The sequence below is a fragment of the Sphaeramia orbicularis genome, chromosome 22, assembly GCF_902148855.1.
Source record: "Sphaeramia orbicularis chromosome 22, fSphaOr1.1, whole genome shotgun sequence".
In the NCBI taxonomy this organism is placed as follows: domain Eukaryota; kingdom Metazoa; phylum Chordata; class Actinopteri; order Kurtiformes; family Apogonidae; genus Sphaeramia; species Sphaeramia orbicularis.
Genome location: NC_043978.1, coordinates 55,640,600 through 55,663,368, shown reverse-complemented (window position 1 = coordinate 55,663,368; position 22,769 = coordinate 55,640,600). Strand labels below are relative to the sequence as shown.

The window sequence follows — 22,769 nt, the reverse complement described above, 5'->3', positions numbered from 1 at the left end:
TAAAAGGCACAAGACAAAAATTACTTTAAATATGAACCAAAATGATGGAAAAATGCTAAATAACATAAAAAAACAAACAAATCAAGATTAAAAATGACAAAAAAAAGACTTCACATGAACACACAACATTTTTCAATGAGAATATTTTGATATTTATTAATATAGAAAATGACTGTGATCTGACTTCTTATTCAACATTATGAAAAAGTGTTTTTTCATGTCCTTTCATTTTATTTATTCGTTTAGTCAGGGACAATTCACAATATACATTAACCTTAAAAAAGAGAGATGTAGTGTGCCAGGTTGTAGCACTAGTGCTCGTTTCCACCTGCAGTCCCTGGGCAGGCTGATGGGGTCATGGAAAATAAACAGGCATTAATAAAAACGAAAACAGTAAAAAACAGTAAAAAAAGAAAAAAAAGAAAAAATGCATTTCTATAACTTCATCTATATAAAATATTCACTCACATCCAACTATTCACTCTTATTCAACATTATGAAAAAATGTAAATGTTTTAGCTGTAGTTAATAATGACTCGCAGCTTCATGTGTAAAAACTGTGATCTAATAGAGGCACAAATATGTAAATGTGTGTGAATACGACAGAAGAGCCCAGTCTGTTTGAATGTGAGGCTGACAGAGCCGCGGTGCACGCTTCTACACAAACACAACTCACACTGAATACATTAGCTGTTGTTTTTAGTCTCATGTGGGCAGAGGAATATGAACAGAGTGGAACATCGCTGGTAAACAATTTGCAAGCATCATGAAAAGCTGCAGAGAACGGCCTGAAGTGTTCCACAGGGAGCAGCAGAAGCGTCCGCACTGCTGAGATGAGCTGGCCCTGGGCTCCAGAGGAACGCCACAACACCACTGCAGCAAGGCCCAGCGCCGGGGGGGTGCAGAAGCCATGAGTCAGCACAAACACACACACACACACACACACACACACACACACACACACACACACACACACACAGCCCTGGGCTGACACAGACAGACTGCATGCTCAGCTGTCTGTGTTCAGGCTTTATGTACGACAGCCAGAAATGAAACACAATGAAAAGGCTGCATCTGTCACCACACCTCCTATCTGTCTGTCTGTCTGTCTGTCTGTCGTTCTATCGTTCTATCATTCTATCGTTCTATCTATCGTTCTATCGTTCTATTGTTCTATCGTTCTGTCTTCCATGTTTATTTGTGTTTTCTTCAGACAGTTTCCTTCCCTGTGATCATGTGGAAGAATGCAAAAAAAAAAGTCAACAAAATGCAGAAAACTATTGGACTGAACAGTGATTTCTGACATTAAATAATGTTTACAGTTGTCCCTCACTATAACGCGGTTCACTGTTCGCAGATTTTTTTTAGTGCAATTTTGCATGCTTTTTTTTACAGTGAATAAATGCGCATTGTGTTCTGCATCCTGATTGGCTCTGGGAGAACCTGTGCATTGTGCTCTGCGTCCTGATTGGCTCTGGGACTGTAGTCCATTGTCAGTCACTCCTGTCTCCTGCTCAGTACAGAATGCGTTCTTCTGCCAAATTTACTTAAATGTTCGATCACTAGCAGTGTGACTCTGAAGCGCTGTATGTTTGACAGTTTTCTCCGACAAAACCCACAATGTCGACCAAACGTTCTGCACCGACAGCGGCACCTGCGGTCGCACCCAAAAGGCAGAGGAAGATGCTAACCATGGCACAAACAGTTCCATTCTATAATCCTGTACTTATTTTGTAAAATCTACGAAGGTTTGAACTGTGAGTGTTTAAACAAGAGAGAAATGTGAGAAAATGTTCATGCCTGTCTGAGAAAAGTGTCTAAAGTGTGTGGTGAGGGCTTTTACAGCCTGAAAACAGACAGAATAATTGTAAAAAATAAAGCCGACTATTTTGCGGATTTCACCTATTGTGGGTTATTTTTAGAACGTAACCCCTGCGATAAACGAGAGACCACTGTATATATTTTTCCACAAAATGAAGCGTTTGGTTTAGTTTGGATGGCTGAAGTATGTGAGATGCAGGACACTGATAGCAGAGCTCTGTCCTGTCATGGAAGTAAAGGCGACAGAAGCCCTTCGGTTGAGGTTAGGAGAAGGTCACGGTAACATTTGCAGTTTTTCTCAACTACTTTTGCTCAGTTCTTGAGACGCTTTAACATTTTCAAAGCTCTACATGGATTTGTCCAAACACCTTACAGACTATGGCGTGGCACACCACCACACCTCACCTCAAAAGGTCATAACTGACCCAAAACATTTAACTAGTGCTAAAAAACACAGATTTTGTTTTGTGTAAAAAGTCACTGGCTTCAAAATCAAACGTTGGTTTGGCATGTGAAGTGCTCCACAGGTTTTGTCAGTGTGGGAGTGGGTGAGTCTCCATTACCCACTCACCTTTTCATGGATGTAATGTCCACTTTTTTACATGAAATAACTGTTTACACCACAGTAAACTGAAAACATACACAGCACAATATAACACAAACATGCATCAGTACAGATAATAATTTCCCCATCCATTAAACATGGTTGAGTTTTGCCTGCAATTTTACAAGCAATTTGAAAATAATTTGATAGATGTACTCAACAGGTAATTGCAGTTGCACAGATTTGTTTAACCCATAAACACCCAGTGCTACTTTTGTGGCAGTTTGCAAATTATTTTTCTCTATTTTTAACTTTTCTTAAGTGATTTATCATCATTTATTCTAATATAATGCTCAGTATTTTGCATTTAAGGCCTTACAGTATGTGTTTAACTGTTTATAATAGTACTAGAAGCCTGTGTGTTGAGCTGAACTAACTTTTCTATTACCACATCTTTTTTTATATGTATTTCATATTTGAGTATCCATTTATGAATGCTAACAGTGCACTTATCACCCCACCCCCTGAAGGGGAGGCAAGGGCTAGTGTTTTTGGTTCGGTTTGTTTGTTTCTTTGTTTGTTAATACTCTAGCAGCAAAACTGGTTGAAATCAGACCAGATTAGGTTTATAGATTGCCAGTGACCCAGACTATATCTCATTACATTTTGGGAACAGTAGGTCAAAATTCAGATTTTTTAAGAATTTTTTAAATCTTTTTTTCTCCCATTTACTTATAATGGGCAACATTTCACATGTCTATAAAACATCAATTTTGTTTCAGCTGACCTCAGACTTGGCACATATGTAGAGGCAGTTCATATGATGACATCAGCACATGCATAGACATGATGACATCAGCTGGATTGATGCCAAAATAAGCTACAATATGTGCGAGGGGCGGGGTTTGTTGTGCCTGGGACCACTAGTTAACAACATGTTTTCACCTTGACCAAACAATCCACCTTAGTAATGCTAATAAATGTTTTATTATGGACTTATTAATATTTTCCTATGTTTAATTCACTGATCATGTAGATGTTCATAAAAGCTCAAATTAAAGTTGAAGGTTATTGTGTCAAAAACAGAGAGAATGGAGGAAAAAGTGACTTTTTTAGTCAAATACTGTATATCAGGAAGTGAACATAAAAACAAGTGTGTCCGTCCACTGTCACTGATCCAAATTCATGAGTTTTACTGGTGAATCAATGCTGTAGAAGATGACGGTGTTTCCATGGTAACTATGGAGCCTCTGAACCAGTGTCGGCTGCTGGTCTTTCAGACAGGGGAAGCTCACTGTCACATAAAAAAAAGTCCAGTTCTTTAAACATAAATTCGTCCTCCGTTCCTTTTTCAGAAAATGCTCAGTGACCTTATCGTACCAACTAAACAAGAAAACGCTGAAATTCTGTTAAATTGAAACAAGGAAGTGCAGTGGTTGTGTTTTCTTTCAGGTCAGTAAATGAACAGTTCATTTGGTTTGTGTGATTTCCCAGCAGAATGTGTGACGTATTAAACTGAACTGTGTCAGTGAAGGAGCAGATCTGAAAACAGCTGTCAATCAAACAGGGTTCAGCCTTTGGACTGATCCTCCAATCAGCACGTGGAAGCTCAGCGTCCGGCCCGGCCGAGCTCCGCCCACAGCTCCATTCACCCCCAGAGACGCTGAGCGTCCGGGGGCGGGACAACATGGTGTCATTTATCCAATGCTGGTCCAGTTTAGAGTCAGTTTCCAGCAGTTCCACTCAGTCCCATTGAAGTGCATGGACGCTGAGCGTCTACGGACAAATGCACTGAGCAGAGATGGAATGAACAAACACAGACACGGGAATGGAGGAGAAGTGAACAACATCCAGTCCACTGATCTGGGATCAAACTGATTCTGAACCAACTGGTCTGAGAGATGAACGTGTTCCAACACATTTGGAGTCAATGAAATGAAAACAACTGAACAGATTTGAGCATTTAACTTTCATAATTTTAGGGGCAGCTGAGCTTCCCTTACAGTCTGACAGAAAACACCTCTGCTCTGAACGTCCAAATGGGTCATATCTGATGACAAACTGTATTTTACACCAATTATTTCCATGGATTGATAGGATTAGTGGATCAACAGTGATTTAGTTTTTTATATCAGTAAATAAATGCAGAGTTTGGGTCTTTTTGGGTTAAAAGAGGATGTGAAATCCAAATGTGTGGGCACCAGTCGTTTGGAGCTTTGCATATGTTGTACTGAAAATATTCAGTATCATGTGAGAATTATTCAGAAGTGTAAACATCAGTCAACACACTGTGAGTTGTTTTCCGTCGCTCCTTGGCATATCTGATGTTCTTCTTCTTCTTCTTTTTCTTTCTAGGGTGCTAGACAGAGTGATGTCGGCGGGCGGGGAGCGGGGTGGCGAGGCGGCACCCCTGTACGTGTATGAGTCGAAGGTCCACTGTGCCAACGTGCTGCTGAGCCTGGAGGAGCAGCGGCGGCAGGGCATCCTGTGTGATGTGACGGTGCTGGTGGAGGGCAGGGAGGTGCGCGCCCACCGGGCCGTCCTGGCCGCCAGTAGCCGCTACTTCCTGCAGGCCCTGCTGGGACACAATGGGACAGCGGGGGAGGCAGAGCTCATCATTAACCTGCCAGACAAGGTAAAGGGCTGCACACCACCGAAGAAGAGCTCTAGTGTCTGGAGCAGCCGCTGTGAGGCCTGACTGTTGGAAGGAGGTTTTTACTGTGAATGAGCCCAGGAAATCCTCTGAGCTTCATGACTTCCTTTGCTGACAGACATTTCCTAGTGTGTGTGTGTGTGTGTGTGTGTGTGTGTGTGTTGGGGATGTAACCATATGAAAATTTCATATCACGGTTATTGTGACCAAAATTATCACAGTTATCATTATTATCGTGGTATTATTGAAATTGTGCTCAAAATGTTCAAAAAGTACTAATATACACACTGAAATAATTTAACCAAGTTGTAGTTTAAATAAATAAGTAAATAAATATAATAACAGTCCCACTGTCCCTTCTGTGTCAGAAACATTCCAATATTAACCCTTAGTGGTCTGAGTCTATTTTGTCTGTTTTTCAGTCCTTTTGATTTGGCCTTTATATACTATAGAAACAAATGTTTACTATACCCATGTTTGGATCTGTTTTTTCAGCACAACTTCATCTATATCATCTGTCTATTAGTTTTTACTTTAACCTACTATAAAAACATAAAAAGACAGAAAACACAAAAAAATATATAAAATCTGATTGCATAAATAACACACAGATGCTTAATGAACCTTTTCACAGACTTTAAAAGTGAATATTGGTTCCAAATATTAGGTATAGAAAATTAAAATTGCAATAAATTAAAATTATACCCAAATATTTGACATAAAAGCAGATCTTCACATCGGCATTTTTTTTCCCCTAAAAGTGCTGTAATCAAGCACGGTTATCATGAGAATTAGAATTTAAACGCTAATACTAACTGTCTGCAATTTTACCGCGGTTTATCGTTATACCGGTAATCGTTCCATCCCTAGTGTGTGTGTGATGTTAAAATGAGTTGCTGTGATCTTCCAGCAGCTCAATGGTTTCCCTTCATTTCAGCTGATGGAGAGTGGAACTGGCTGATGCATCACAATAATTGCAGCTTCACACTTCTTCATTTTCCTTCAGTTTGGGTTTGACCAGTGTATTAACTCTAAGGCAGGGCTGTCAAACTCATGTTAGTTCAGTTCCACATTCAGCCCAGTACGATCTGCAGTGGGCTGAACCAGTCAAATAATAAGTGAAAAAAGTAAAAATAAATTATGATAATGTTAACATCTACAAAAATCAGAATAACATGAACAACTGGAAACGTCTTAAGAAAAACAACTGCAATTTTAGCAATATTCTGCCTCAGATTAACAGTTTATCATTTATATATGTGCATTACAACTGACATTACAATTACAAATACACAAAACATTTAATAACAGGCAGAATATTGGTAAAATTGCATTTATTTATCTGAAGACATTTCAGGTTTTTCACATTTTTTGTAAAATAACAGCTTTTTAATGTAAACATTTTCATGTAATTTTACTTTTTTACACTAAAACAAAGAGAACATTTGCTGTTTTCATTATTTATAGGTTCAGTATGATAGTATTTTACTGGTCTGACCTACTTTAGATCTAATTAGTCTGTATGTGGAATCTGAATTAAAATGACTTTGACATCCTCGATTGTTAATATCTTCAGTGTAATTTTTGTATTTCCCAAATTCATCCCAAGGGCCAGATTGGATCCTTTGGCGGGCTGGATTTGGGCCCCGGGCCGCATGTTTGACACCTGTGGTTTAATGGGTTAGAAATGAACCCTTAACAACACCTAGCTGTGTTTACGTGGACCCTAATATCGCACTAATCATTAGCTGTCACAACTAGAAAAGCACTCGGAGAGCGTAGACCTCTGCCAAGACAGATCTGCCCCCCCCCCTCACGGATCACCACCAAAATTCAATCATTTCTTCCTTGTGCCAGTATATATAATTCCTGAAAATTTCATGAAAGTCCATCCATAACTTTTTGAGTTATCTCGCTAACAAACAAACAAACAAACAAACACGCAAACACACAAAGCAAAGCGATCACAAAACCACCTGGCGGAGGTAAAAACCCACTGTCCACAAATGTGGACAGTGGGTCTTAGGAGGTTAAATAACTGACATGAAGTCAATCAGTGCAGATGGAAAGGCCAGACAAATGACTCATGTAAAAATATCTCCATCTGCAAAGCATGACCCTGAGCATTTTCAGATGTATACCTATGAAAATAGTGCTGATCAGCCAGGACAGACAGTCCTGTGTCTACTGTTACAAACAGGCTTACACCACATTTTTATCTGAAGCACAAAAATATATGAGTAACCCATAAACACCCAATACTACTGTTGTGGCACTTCTCAAATTAAAGTTTGTCTTTTTTTTATTCTTTTTTAGGTAATTTATCACCATTTATTATATTATTCTCTGTATTTTGCTTTTTTCCAGTGAAAATCAGTTATTTTCCAATATGAAATGATTTGATCGTGTAGATTTTCATAAACGCTCAGATTAAAGTTGAGGGTTATTATATCAGAAACAGAGAAAACTGACTTTTCAAGCAAAGATATCACTAACTGAATGTAAAAACCAGTGTGTCCATCCACTGTCGTTGATCCAACTCCATGGGTTTTACTGGTGAATCAATGTTGAAGAAGATGACAGTGTTTCCACGGTAACTACAGAGCTTCTAAATGTTCAAATATGGTCATATCTGAGGACCATGAAAAGATGAAGAAGTGTATTTTACCTGAATTATTTCACCATATTAATAGGTTTAATGGATCAGATGTTATTAAATATTTTAGATCAGTAGATGATTTTGGTTGCCAGTGGCTGTTTGGGCCGTTAAGGGTTAAAAAAAAAAAACCTGTTAATTACAGTCTAATAACAATTAGCACTTTTTTCCACTCAAACATGTTAGTGCAGATCAGATTTATGTAGAACAGTGAAGTTACACTAATGGTATGAACTGCAGTGTATGAGATGATGCATGAACGTCCACTGTGTCGGCTGATCTGGAACTAAAACAACAAAAGCCATGAATACACCAGAGAACAGGAACAGCTGTCCACTGGAGTGACCACTGGAGTGACCGCTGGAGTGACCACTGTGCATGAAAGGGTTAATACTACCCATGTTACCGGAGCTACTGGTTACCACATTTCTCAGCACTGAACTTCCAGGTGCCGATGAGTAGAAGAGGCTAAAATTCCAGCACTTATCGTCCATGACCAATGACGGCTGGACGAAAACAGGGGCTAACTTGACCTTCTTCGTCTAAATAAGGTTAAAGGAAGGGCACGTAGAAGAACCAGCTGGAGTTGACACAAACTGATCTGTTTATGAAATCACGTCGTCCATGAATATTAATGTTGTTGCCCCGTTAGCTGCTGCCTCTTCCCTCCACCTCTGAAGCTGATCAGGGAGCTGCTGCGTCTCCCAGTGGCTGGCATTACCATAAAATGCCCCAGATCTGTCATATTGATTAATACGTCTGTGTGGCTCTACCGTATACAGTAATCACTCACAAGGCCTCCACCACTTAACAAATCAAACTCCATCCATTAATGACTGTAAGCATGGCTTTATTTTCAGCATCCCTCTCTGCTGCCCCTTCTCTGGCCTGCTCCTCATTTACCAGAACTCACCTCAGGAACTTCTGCACAGACGCATCACTTTTAATCACTAAGAACTCCCAACGCCGTGGTTGCAACAGCCATGCAACCTGGAGCACAAAGCTGCAACTTTTATAGTGAAAAGTCCATCTGTTAGGCACAAGTACATATTTTTAGATTCTCCAGACTTTTTTTACTGACTCCTATGACAAAGCTGCTCAGCCTCGGTCTGAAAAAACTTGTGAACATGCGGTCTCTTTAAGGAAACTGACCTGAAATGCTGTGTCCTGATTGGCAAGATTCCTTCCTCTATGTAACAACAGTAGAAGGAGAATTTAAGTTCTTGTGTTCCTTGTTTGAAAATGGTTTGAAAATACTTTTTCAGATCTGAATGGTGAGAGTAAACAGTACATTTTTTTCTTGAATTAAGCAAAAAAAAATAAATAAATAAAAATCTGCCAATGGAACAAGAGACAATTATCTTGGTAAGATTTCTTGAAATAAGACTTTCAAGATCTATCGTCTAAAAATAAGGTCTTATATCTCACTGAAAAGTTCCTTTTTAGGTGATTATGTCTTATTTTAAGAGTGATGAGATATTTTGACTAGAAATAAGAAAAATACACTTTGTAAGATTTGGATTTTTGTAGTGATTACTCTCAACTTTAATCTGAGCTTTTATGAAAATCTACATGATCAGTGAATTTAATATTGGAAAATAACTGATTTTCACTGGGAAAAAAAGCAAAATAAAGAGAATAATTTCACAATAAATGGTGATAAATTACTTAAGAAATAATAATAATAATAATAATAATAAAAAAAGACAAACTTTAATTTGAGAAGTGCCACAACAGTAGTATTGGGTGTTTATGGGTTACTCATATATTTTTGTGCTTCAGATAAAAATGTGGTGTAAGCCTGTTTGTAACAGTAGACACAGAACTGTCTGTCCTGGCTGATCAGCACTATTTTCATAGGTATACATCTGAAAATGCTCAGGGTCATGCTTTGCAGATGGAGATATTTTTACATGAGTCATATGTCTGGCCTTTCCATCTGTACTGATTAAGTTCATGTCAGTTATTTAACCTCCTAAGACCCACTGTCCACATTTGTGGACAAGAGTTTCACAACTTTATACAAAAAAAAGAAAGAAAGAAAAAGAAAAGAAAACTGTCCACCACAAAGGACATTCCATAAAAATTAAAAAACTGCATCTGAAAAAACTGTTGCATCAGGATGTTTCCAATATAGGCACTGATTGAATAAAAAACAAAAAAGCTGGTACTTTGCTGACATTTCCTGGGTCTTAGGAGGTTAAAGGTGCCTTCACTTTAACCTCCAAAGACCCAGCAATGCATTTTTTGTCCTCTGTAGACGAAAAGAGTTTCACAGTTTTACTTAAAAAAAAACAAAAAAAAACCTGTCCACTGTAAATGACGATCCATTAAAAAATATATTTATATATATGAAAAGTGTTAAATCATGCTGTTTCCAATCAAGGCTAATATTTAATGTAAAAAAAAAAGTCAAAATTTTTACTTTCCTGGGTAAATGGTGTAAAATGCAGTTTTTCGTCTTTTCATGGTCATCAGATATGACCCATTCAGACGTTCAGAGGCTCCGTAGTTACCATGGAAACACCGTCATCTTCTACAACATTGATTCACCAGTAAAACCCATGGAGTTGGATCAGTGCCAGTGGATGAACACACTGGGTTTATGTTCAGTTAATGATATACATATATATATATATATATATATATATATATATATATATATATATATATATATACCGTATATATTCTGAAAAAGTCACTTTTTCTTCCAACATGTCTTCTGACATTCCATTAAAAATATGAAAAAAGTGTTACATTGTGCTGTTTTCAATCAAGGCAAATATTTACTGTAAAACCTTTTTTCCTTTCCTGGGTCTTAGGAGGTTAAAATGAACAGACTCAGTGAACATGTTGTTCTTTTTACATGGAATCAGAAGGTAAAGGGTGTTTCCCAGCTTTATGTTTCTGAATGTCATGTACAGAGCAGAAGGCAAGTAACTGAAACCAGTCATTCTAAACCCCACCGTCGATTCTACTGAGACATTATTGATTTCAGTTCTACTATTTGCAGGATCAGTCATATTCATTGATCATTCCCATATATCTTCCGCTCTGCCGCTCGGCTGGTTTTCATCCGTTAATGATGATGAAGGTGGATCAGAGCTTCTTCTGCGCCTACAAACATGTTTCCGCACAGGAGGACGCTGCTGCTGATGCCAGCTGAAAATAGGCTTACAGGACTTGCACACAGATACGTCCACACATACATTTTCACGCATGCACGGCAACAGACAGCAACCATCTGAAATAAACGCACACTCGAACCATTCACTCCATTCCATATGCACATGTGAACACACACAGCCACTCTGCTGACTAGAGGGAACAAAATGAAAGCAAAGGGGGTGAGGGGTGAAGTAGGAGGAGTAAGCCAAAGGATTCAGGCATCAAGACCAGATATATGAAATAAGATGAAGGAAATAAGAAAGAAGCAAAAATAACTACAAAGAAAGCAGATTTGTTGCTTGTAGGGTGAAACTCAGTGATATACTACACAATATTGATCTGCTTTTACCAGAAACATCTTCATTTGGTTCACTTTTACTCACAGACATTGCATAGTTATTTTGAAAGCAAATTCACAGTTTGCAGCTGCAGTATTCATGTTTATCCCTCCATAAGCCTGTCCTGATCGACCAGTATGACTGGCTGGTACAATCCCTAAAGTTTCAACATTAACCCGTAAACACCCAAACAGCTGCTGACGACCAAAACCATCTACTGACCTGAACTGTTGAATACCTGTTCATCCACTAATCCTGTCAATACATGCAAATAATTGGTGCAAAATGCGGTTTGTCATCTTTTCATGGGACCAGATACAGTGTGACCCATTTGGACGTTCAGAGGCTCTGTAGTTACCATGGAAACACCATCATCTTCTACAACATTAATTCACCAGTCAAACCCATGGAGTCTGATAAATAACAGTGGATGGAGACACTTGTTTGAGGTTCAGTTAATGATATATTTGCTGATAAAGTCACTTTTTCCTATTTCGGATATCCTCCTGAGACCCAGCAATGCATTTTTGTCCTCTGTGAAAGAATTTCACAGCTTTATTGAAAAAAACAAAAACGGTTTTCTGACTGCAAAGGACATTCCATAAAAATGTAAGAAATGCATCTGAAAAACTGTTCTATTTTGCTGTTTCCAACAAAGGCAAGTATTTAATGTAAAAAAGCCAAAACCTGTACTTTCCTGGGTCTAGGAAGACATAAAAACCCTCAACCTTAATCTGAGCTTTTATGAACATCTGCATGATCAGTAAATGAAATATAGGAAAGAGTCTGATTTTCACATAAAAAGGCAAAATGCAGAAGATGATATTATAATAAACCAGTGTTCAGAGAACACAAACCTCCTCCTTCACCCTGAGCATGTGTGGATCCACTCTGTCTGTTTAAATCCAACAGTTTCCAGGTTGTTCCATACACAGAAACAGTTGAATCTGGTCCCAGTCATGTGTCTGTCCAATTAGATTCAATTCACATCAATATTAGTTGAGTTCTAATTTTAAATGTGTGGGAAATGGGATTTTCAGTGTTCAGTGTAAATGTCCACAGAGTCCACATTCCACAGTGGATGTGGACAATTTAGTTCCACATACAAGAGACTGTTCTAAGCTACAGGTGGATCCAACTGGAGGAGAATTGGAGTCGTTAGGAATTTTGGGTGAATTTTGGAAAATGTCTGAATGATGACAGATGGAAAACTGTAGATGTTGTGACCTTGAACTTTGGCCTACTGGGACCAAAATGGACTGGGTTGGTCCCAGGGCCTAGGCCTATCTGTGGGGAAGATTTGGGAAAGATGGGTGGAAGAGTTTTACACTAAAGTTGCTAACAAACAAACAAACAAACAAACAAACAAACACAAACACAAACACATAAACACACAAAGCAAAGTGATCACAGTACCTCCTGGTGGAGGGAATGATAATGAAATGCTTAAAAAAGGTTAAATTTGAGTGAAAATACATTTTTGTAATTACCCCAAAAGTGGCTCTGGGTCTTTCTGGTCCAGTGTCTCTGAGCTACGTTTATACAGTGTAGGGTTGTTCTTTAATGTGGATGTGGTTCTTCACTAGAGGTGATCACCAGGATCCAGTATTATGACACACCACCAGGGTCTCCTCAGTGTCGTGCATGGTCTGGTCCGGCCACCGCAGGCTGGTCAGACTTAGGTGTGTGTCCAGTGGTTGTGGTTGACCATCAGCTGGTACCTCAGGAGTCCAGATGGAGTTCTCCTCTTCAGCCATAACTATTGACTCCTCTTTTCTGCACCATCTGCAAGACTGTAATTACCCTCCTGTGGGCTTGTCCTCACATCCAAGCCAAATGATTGGAGTGTGAAGAAAACCCTCTTAAGTACGTGTTACAAAAGGTTCCATTAGACTTGATAGTTTGCTACCTTCATGTTGTAATGATCAAATAAAGAACCTGACAAACACATCCAGCTAAAGCAAACTGCCTCCAGAGACACGAAAACTGCTGTTCTTCCTTGTTGAGAGGTAATAGTTAAACCCATTCAGACATCTTATGAACTCTCTCTATGCTCTCAGGCAGTTGCTGAAGCTCTTATTTGCAGCTATTTGACCAGCTGAGCAGCTTGAATGATGCCACTTCTGTGGTAATAAACAAGTGTTTTAAGCTTAAAGCTCTGCCTGCTTTCACATCACAAGTTTAGCCTGTTGAAACATGACAAAAGATTACCAACGTGACAGAAACAGCCACCTGCTGTCCGTTATTCTAAGAGTGCTTTTAGACTTTTCCAGCCCATAGAACCTGATGTTTACTGTGATCCTACCTATCCCACATGCTGATACTGACCTTTGAGTCCAAAGGTCGGACAGATGTTTGTGCTGTTCATCTGTTCAGATCTCATCCAGAACAGAACATAGGACCTTCATTTTGCACAGATCCGTTCCCTCAGTAGAACAGATAGAGCACAGAACATTTACACTGAATATGAGGATGAGTTTGTGTGGAATGAGTGGACAAAAGGAGCAGTTTACAAGTTCACGACGGATAAAATCTCAACTTTGTCATTCTCTGTAACATGCAATTATAAATTTGAAGTAAATCTTTTCCCATTTCTTAGGACTGTAGATTCTGTGAAATGATTCTGAAAATTTCAGACCTCTAGCTCTTGTTGTTCAGAAGTTATAGCAGCTGAAAATAGATGAGAATTTTTTGGTCATAATTTTCGGGTAGCCCCTACCTACTTCAAATGGACAGAACTGTGGAACTATTTGCAATTAAACCTTGAAATTTTGGATTTTTCCATCATATATAATGTACTAAAAGTTTGTAAAAATGTAGAAAAATCTGATTTGGTCAGGTAGGGACCACTGGATGAAATTTTATGGAATGACCCAGTAGTGATTTTTTTTTTTTTTTTTTTAATTATTCTTTACTTACTCTACTTTACTTACTTTTTAATATTCACTTAACTGAGAAGCCCGGAATGAACAAAACAAACACTGAAGCTAAAGACAGCATTTTAGATTTTTTTTTACAGCCACTGTAGGGGGAGGTGAGGTGAGGTTTTTGGTTCACTAGATGTTACTGAAGGTAACATGTTGAACATTATACCAAGAATGATACCTAAAATGGTAACTAAACTTCTTGGCATAACGGTCTTTAAAACGTTCATCACTATGTCCAACCAGGATGACCTTTACGAAGCTGACTGATGTCTACGTTAGCTACCAGTTTTGTCAGATATCGGTACTTTGAGGTTTCTCAGGTATTTAAGCCAAAGATTTAGATGATGTTATTAATTCCATCCTCTCTGAAGTCTTTTTTTCTGCTTTCTTGTACAGGTTACAGCTAAGGGGTTTGCTCCACTGCTCCAGTTTGCCTACACTGCCAAGCTTGTGTTGAGCCAGGAGAACATCCACGAGGTCATCTTGTGTGCTGACTTCCTTGGTGTTCACAATTTGGAAGATTCTTGCTTCCGATTTCTTCAAGCTCAGCTACAGAATGACAGCCAACATGCCATCAATGGCAAGATGGATTCAGATGATGACATCATGGTGGAGGAGACACATTTTTCTGAGGCAATACCTTTGGATAATTCAGCAGAGAGCAGACAGCAGACTAATCATGTAGCAACCACTCCGCCACCGCCTAAGTACAGTCCTAAATACAGGAAGTATCACTACTCGCTCTCTGACAACAAGCACAATGGAGAAAAACATCACGGCGATGACAATGTCATTTTGGCCAATCATACCTCAGTCAGCCCTGTTAGCACCCAGTTCCAAGAAAGCAGCGATGTTTCACAGCCCCTCCTAACTCCCTCCAGAATCAAAGAAGAACCCTTTGTGTTTGAGGAAGGAGGAGATAACAGAAATGGCTGCAACCAAGAATTGTGTACGGAGGAGGTTTTGGAGATGGAACTTGAGGTAGAAGGGGTTCCAGTAGCAGCCGAGCATTCTTCGGACCAAGGCTCACCTTCTTCCTGCCTGCGTTCCTACCTCCAGAGAGGTGGTCTGGATCTCAGCAGCGTACCCAGCACTACCATCCAGCAGCTACTTAGCAACAGACTGTCGCTCAACCACTACAGGGAACTAGTCAAAGATCGGCAGAGGGACAAGAGGGAATGTCTGGGTCAAGCGGAGAACATGGAAAGGCCTTTATCCAAGGCATCATCGTCTAAACATGAAGGAGAACTAGACAGACGCAGCGTCATTTTCTCGTCAGCAGCTGGTGAGCGACACGTGTTGCCTCATTCATACATAGACGAGAAGTTCAGAGAAAAAGTTTCAGCCTTGATGCAGGTGGAACCATCTTCCCCCGGACGATCGTACCCTGGTCCCATCAAAACATCAGCCCATTCTCCACCTCCCTCTGAACCCCACACCCAGACCTCCAGTTCCCGTTCTTCATTCTCATACCCAGACGACGGAGGCAATGGGATCTCTCCTTCCAGCCTTCCCCAGTACGACTTCTCCCCATCACCGCACTCAGGTTCAATCTCTGGACTGTCTCACTGCTTGGCTGGACTGGCGGAGCAGAGGAACCCCCGAAGTGAAGACGTCATCTTCTCTCAGGATGGCACTCAGATTAAAAGTGAACAGGGATTTGGTACCAGTGGTATGAATTCCAGCGATGAATCTGGCTCTTTCTCAGAGGGAGACAGTGAAAGCGGTGTGTCAAGAGTCGCCGGACCTGAGGTTAGTACGCTGCTTTACTAAACCTACTTGTCAGAAAAGACTTTGTACCAGCATCAAGACAATCAGACGTATTTTTAAGGTTGCATCTTAACTTAAAATTAAACAGTTTAGCTTTTAAGTAAGTAAGTAAATTTTATTTATAGAGCACTTTTCACAGACAGAGTCACATAGTGCTTTACAGTGCAGAGTACAAATAAACAGCACAAATAAAATACAATTAAAATACCAGTAAAACACAATAAAATATGATAAATATATAAAGTGCAATCAGTTTGAAGCAGCCCTAAGTCAGTTAAGCCTGTTTGAACAGGAGTGTTTGGAGGTGTTCTTTAAAACTCTCCCCAGAGTCCATGGACCGTAAGTGTAGAGGCAGCTCATTCCACAGACGCAGTGCTACAGCTTTAACAGACCTGTCAGCCCGTGTGCTGAAACAGGTGTGTGGAACCATCAGCAGGTGTGTGGAACCATCAGCAGGTTCTGTTCTGAAGACCTCAGGCTATGAGTCCAGCTGTAGGGCTGGATCAGGGCAGTAGTGTATGCAGGGGCCTGGCCATGTAGAGCCCGGAAAGTTAGCACCAGAATTTAAAATGAAACCATATAAAACAGGAGCCAGCGGAGAGATTTAAGGATGGGAGTGATGTGGGCTCTCCTGTTTGTGCGGGTCAGAAGGATTCAGCAGAGTTCTGGACAAACTGTAGACGGGCCAGCTCCTTCTGTTTAAACAGGTGAACAGACTGTTCCAGTAGTCTGAGACAAGACACAAATGTGTGAACGATCATCTGAAGTTCATTTATGGACACTATAGACCTGAGTTTGGAGATGTTGCGGAGTTGGAAGAATCAGTTCTTCACCAGGTGTTTGGAGTAGTATTCTAAAGACAGGCCTGGTCAAAGATGACACCCAGATTCCTCAGTTTGGTCTTCACCAAAGAGCAACACCCACATGTTTATTTCAAGTAACACTCAGTAGTCATTTACTTCCCAAGGCTTTGTGTGTGTGTTTGGGTATGCAATGTTCAAATTATTGCATCACATGTTCAATCAATCAATCAATCAATCAATCAATCAATCAATCAATCAGAGTTTATTTATACAGCACTTTACAGCAACACAAAGAAGATCAAAGTGTTTTACATCTAAAAACATGATCAAAATTATAAGATAGCAGTTTAATTAAATACTATAAAAGTGTGTTAAACAAAAAGACAGTGATAGACACAGTGATAGAAGAGACCACAGATTTCAAACCTAACCGTGTGTCAGTGCTAAGGGTTAAAAGCCAATACTCAACAAACTCAACACTTCTTGTAACTTTATCAAACTCTTTTCTGTGTTTGGTTTACCTGTTCATACTGCACAAGTTTCCTCCAGTTTCCCCCGCTACCAAAAATAGGTCTACGTGGGTTTATTTTCCTGTCGGTACACTGGACCCTGGTACTGATGAAGATCTGAAGTTGGTCTATGAGTGTCCCCAATGGCAGCTCACTGCTCCTAATGTGCTAAATTGCTAATGCTAAATGCTAGTGCTAGGTGTGGTGTGTATTAGGATGGGTAAGATGCAGATACTGAATTTCACCGTGGAGATAACTTCAAGCATCTCAATACACAAAAACGATTAATTTCTTAGCTAGGCTGTTATTGTGAAACATTTGCAGACATTTGTTATGCAACAACAGTCGGGCAACGTTAAAGGATCACAAAGTACTTGCACATTCCATCAGAATAGAAACAGACTGACTCGTTAGCAACAATAATGTTTTTAACTTATTGATATTAGCAGAACTATGCTGCAGTCAATAGTAATGGATGATATCAGACTTCATGTTATTGACTTTGAGAAGTTAATATTTAACGATTTATGGATTAAGTATCCTGAATTAGATGTTCAGGTCACTATAGCTAAAGTCAAAGATGGGATTTCCAGTTGATTAATAGGCTGTCTGTCTTTTCTGCTGAAAACTATCCTCATTATGTTGGTTGAGATCCCTGGAGTAACTGAAATCAGACAATAGCATCGAACTGACCTGCACCAGGGGTTGAACCTCACTTGTTTTCCCTTGGTCATGACTGGAAACACAGCTTTTAATTGGCTGCTAGATTTTTATTTGTGGAAATATGGTGCATATTAACCCTTTCATGCACAGTGGTCACTCCAGTGGACAGCTATTCTCCAGCTGTTCTCTTGTATATTCATGGGTTTGGTTGTTTTAGTTTCATATCATCCAACACAACACCGTCACATACACTGCAATTCATACCATTACTGTAACTTTACTGTTCTTTATAAACCTGATCTGCAGAAATATGTTTTAGTGTAAATCAACAGCTAATTGTTATTTGACTGTAATTTAAAAGTTCTCATAATCAAAGTTGTTTTTTGTTTTTTTTTGTTTTTTGCATATTATCCTCATGAAGTGAGTAATAACTAGTACTAGAGTATGTTAAAATGTTGGAAAACATCAGATTACCTGCATGAAAAATGGTTTTATTTCATAGTTTTCACTTTCTGATGATGGGTTTTAAATACACGTGTTTTTTTGCCTCAAAAATTAAACACATGGTGTCAGGCTGAGTGGACATTTTTGTAACTCCATGAAAAATAGGTTCATTAAAAAAATAATAATAATAATTGCATTGTTTTTTTCATGCCTAAAGAGGAATAAAAACACTCAGGAAAAAAAAATCTTGACTGTGGTTCTCATAATTCATGCATGAAAGGGTTAAGAAAAAAATGTAGCATCAACTGTATCAGGAAACAGTCTCTATCTTAGCTTGTGTTCAGATCTATGAAATCATAATATACAAGGCCATCAGAAGTGACACCTTAACACAGTGTTACCTCAACACGTCTTTATGTTTAGATCCCAGTGCAAGCCATTTGGGTGAAATGATATTTAATCGTATTGAACACAAATTCGCCTTCAATCCAAGTCAACAGGGCTGAGTTTAAATCCTGTGGTACTAGCATCATTCATTATTTCACATCCGTTCTAGTTGTGATTTACAGCACGGACTATTCTTAGACAGTTATTTTTTTCCCCCTCCGGAGAAATGACGCAAACACTTCCAACACATACTCCACGGACTTAAAAGAGCTATATGGTTGCCATGGCGATGTCTCAGCACATGCAACATCCAGTGAGACGGGAGATGAGTTTTTCGCTTACTGGAAATGCACTCTCTCTGACACACACACACACACACACACTCACACTCAGACGCAGATGCACAAAGGATATTAGGTTTATTAGATGTGAACGGTTGTGGCCTGTGGATGAGTCAGTGAGGATGAGTAAGCGCTGGAATGCATTGTAAGATGCTGAGCTCTTTTGAAGCGACATGGAGGGCCAATTTACACAACAGAACAAACCCAGGTCATCACATGCATTTGTCGCTCTCCAAACAACTAGACCTGCTGTGAGGGTTCTTTATCAGCTTCTAGTGGAGCGTATTTGGTCTGAAACATCATGGATTCCAAAGAAAAGTCAATTCCATATAGAACAGTGACCCATGTGGGGTTGTCACATTTACATTTTTACCTCCCTTTACCACGGACACTCCAGTTTATGTGTCATTTTAAGCTAACCGCTATCTGTATTCCTTAATACACCAGGAGACACACACTGTAAAAAAACATGACTGTAGAATTCACACCAAAAAGTTGTAAAATTGCAACATAAAAAAACTGTAAGTGACAATACAATGCAAAGTTGAAAAGATTTTTGTGTTAACGATTAAATCAAATATAGCTGTAGTTTTTACAGGAAGAGTATGTGAACAAGGTCCACCAAGGTCCACAAATCCACCAGGTCCCAGTTGGACCTGGTGGATTTGGAAAGAGCTTTGGACACCGTGAAGGTGGAGAAGATGAGCTAAAGAAGTGCAGAACATTTACCATTTAAATCCACTGTTAAATCTACATGTTTAAACTGTTCAGTCTACATGTTTAAACTGTTAAATCTACATGTTTAAACCGTTCAATCTACATGTTTAAACTGTTAAACCTACATGTTTAAACTGTTCAGTCTACATGTTTAAACTGTTAAACCTACATGTTTAAACTGTTAAATCTACATGTTTAAACTGTTAAATCTACATGTTTAAACTGTTCAATCTACATGTTTAAACTGTTAAATCTACATGTTTAAACGGTTCAATCTACATGTTTAAACGGTTCAATCTACATGTTTAAACTGTTAAACCTACATGTTTAAACCGTTCAATCTACATGTTTAAACGGTTCAATCTACATGTTTAAACTGTTAAACCTACATGTTTAAACTGTTAAATCTACATGTTTAAACTGTTAAACCTACATGTTTAAACTGTTAAACCTACATGTTTAAACTGTTCAATCTACATGTTTAAACTGTTCAATCTACATGTTTAAACGGTTCAATCTACATGTTTAAACTGTTAAACCTACATGTTTAAACTGTTCAATCTACATGTTTAAACCGTTCAATCTACATGTTTAAACTGTTAAACCTACATGTTTAAACTGTTAAATCTACATGTTTAAACTGTTAAACCTACATGTTTAAACTGTTAAATCTACATGTTACTCTGTAAATATGTTTACAGTTGGATGTGTTTTTTACAGTATTGTTCTGGAAACCACAGCTGCCAGTTTTTTTTCCGTAAAAACAACAGGATTTTTTTTACAGTGCACATTGACAATCATTTATTGTACAGTGTGCAGTGAAATGTTTTGTGTGCCACTTCTCCAGATACTTACACACAACCAGACCACAAAAGGACAACGGCATAAAGAAAACAAAGAGTAAGTGCACGATCAACTAAGAAATTGTTAACGTGTTCTTTTGTTGGAAGCTCCAGGGATGAGTCTGGGTTCAGCTTGGTTTTCAAAGTTGACAAAATTTATTCAGATCACAAATAAGATGGACATGCAGCGCTGAGGACTCAAAGAACAATGAGCTCGGAACATTAGATGAACTGTACATTTATTTGTCTGTGGGCGGGCTCACCCGTACAGATGGGCTGGTCTTTAACTTAGCCTAATCGAACTGGATCAAACAGACGTGGGGCCTCAACTCTAAGTAAACTTACACCAACAATAGCTTTACTTCTTATCACCTATGTTTGACAATACTATGTGTGTGAATGTGTGTGTGTTTACACGAGTATCTAAAGCACAAGTGTCAAACATATGGCCCGGGGGCCAAAACTGGCCCGCCAAAGGTTCCAATCTGGCCCGTGGGATGAATTTGCAAAGTGCAAGTTAGGACATCAAACTCAAAAATAATATCATAATAACCTATAAATAATGACAACTCCAAATTGTTTTAGTGCAAAAAATGATGTTCAATCATGAAAATGTTTACATTTACAAACTATCCAAACAAAAAGGATGCGAATAACCTGAAAAAAAATGGAATTTGTTAAGAAATATAAGTGCAATTCTAACAATTTTCTGCCTGTTACTAAATGTTTTGGGCATATGTATAAATGATAAGTCGAGGCATAATATGGATAAAATTGTACTTATATTTCTTAACAAATTCAGTTTTTTTCAGGTTATTCACATCCTTTTTGTTTGGATAGTTTATAAATGTAAATACTGGCATAACTGAATATTATTTTTTGCATGAAAACAGTTTGCAGTTGTCATTATTTATTGGTTCTCATGCTATTATTGTACTGGTCCGGCCCACTGCAGATTAAACTGGGCTGAATGTGGCCCCCAGAAGAAAATGAGTTTGACAGCCCTGCTCTAAAGGAAGAACCGGAGATAATTAACTCCTATGCATACAAATATTTCTTATCTTAACCCTTTCATGCATGAATTATGAGAACCTTAGTCAATACTTTTTTTCTTGAGTGTTTTTATTCCTCTTTAGGCATGAAAAAAACAATGCAATTGAAAATTTTTTTATGAACCTATTTTTCGTGGAGTTACAAAAACGTCCTCTCAGCTGGACACCATGTGTTTAATTTTTGGAGCAAAGAAACATGAATTTAAAGCTTATCATCAGAAAGTGATATATTGTGTGAAAACTAGGAAATAAAAACATTTTTAATGCAGTTAATCTGACATTTTCTCACATTTGATCATACTCAAATACTAGTTACTACTCATGTCATGAAGATAATGTCCTCCTGAGACCCAGGAAATTGACAGTTTTAGATTTTTTATACTAAAAAAATTGTCTTGATTGGAAACTGCATAATGCAACAGTTTTTTCAGATATATTTTTAAAATCATTTTTATTTACTGATTGATTTTTTAATGAAATGTCCTTTGCAATGGACAGTATTTAAGTTAAACTGCCAAACTTTTGTCCCCTACAGAGGACAACATTACTGGGTCTCAGGAGGATATGCAAAAAAAAAAAAAAAACCTTTTTGTTTCAGAAAACTATTAAATACAGTCTAATAACAATTAATTTGTTGATTAATTTGTTGTCAGTTGATTTCCACTCAAACATGTCACTGCAGATCAGGTTTATCAAGAGCAGCAAAGTCACAGTAATTGTATGAACTGCAGTGTATGGGATGGTGCATGAGTGTCCACTGTGTTGGCTGATATGGAAGTAAAACAACAAAACCCATGAATATACAAGAGAACAGCTGGAGAAGAACTGTCCACTGGAGTGACCACTGGAGTGACCACTGGAGTGACCACTGTGCATGAAAGGGTTAATAAGCTTTACTATTTAAACTAGAACAGGGTAAAATATAAATCTGGTCACAAAGAACTCAACACTAACATTATTGAAATAAAACAAATTAAACAAATGAATCCTATGTTAAAACATTAACTACTAACTAATAAAACAATTTATCCTAATACTTCAATATCTGAATTAAAATAATATTTCAAAATATATGAATGTAATATGAGTATAAATATAAAGTGTATTATATGTGCATAAAGTGAATTGTAGGTG

At 38.5% G+C, this 22,769-nt stretch overlaps 1 protein-coding gene across 1 annotated transcript in view; it reads left to right on the top strand.

Annotated features, from left to right (window-relative positions):
* The window catches only part of LOC115413251 (transcription regulator protein BACH2-like), a 126,877-nt gene that overhangs the window by 86,962 nt on the left and 17,146 nt on the right, over positions 1–22,769 (top strand). The window contains exons 2-3 of the mRNA XM_030125985.1: positions 4,721–5,000; positions 14,504–15,859. Coding sequence (XP_029981845.1) covers positions 4,721–5,000; positions 14,504–15,859 — 1,636 coding nt within the window. The remainder of the gene's footprint in view (positions 1–4,720; positions 5,001–14,503; positions 15,860–22,769) is intronic.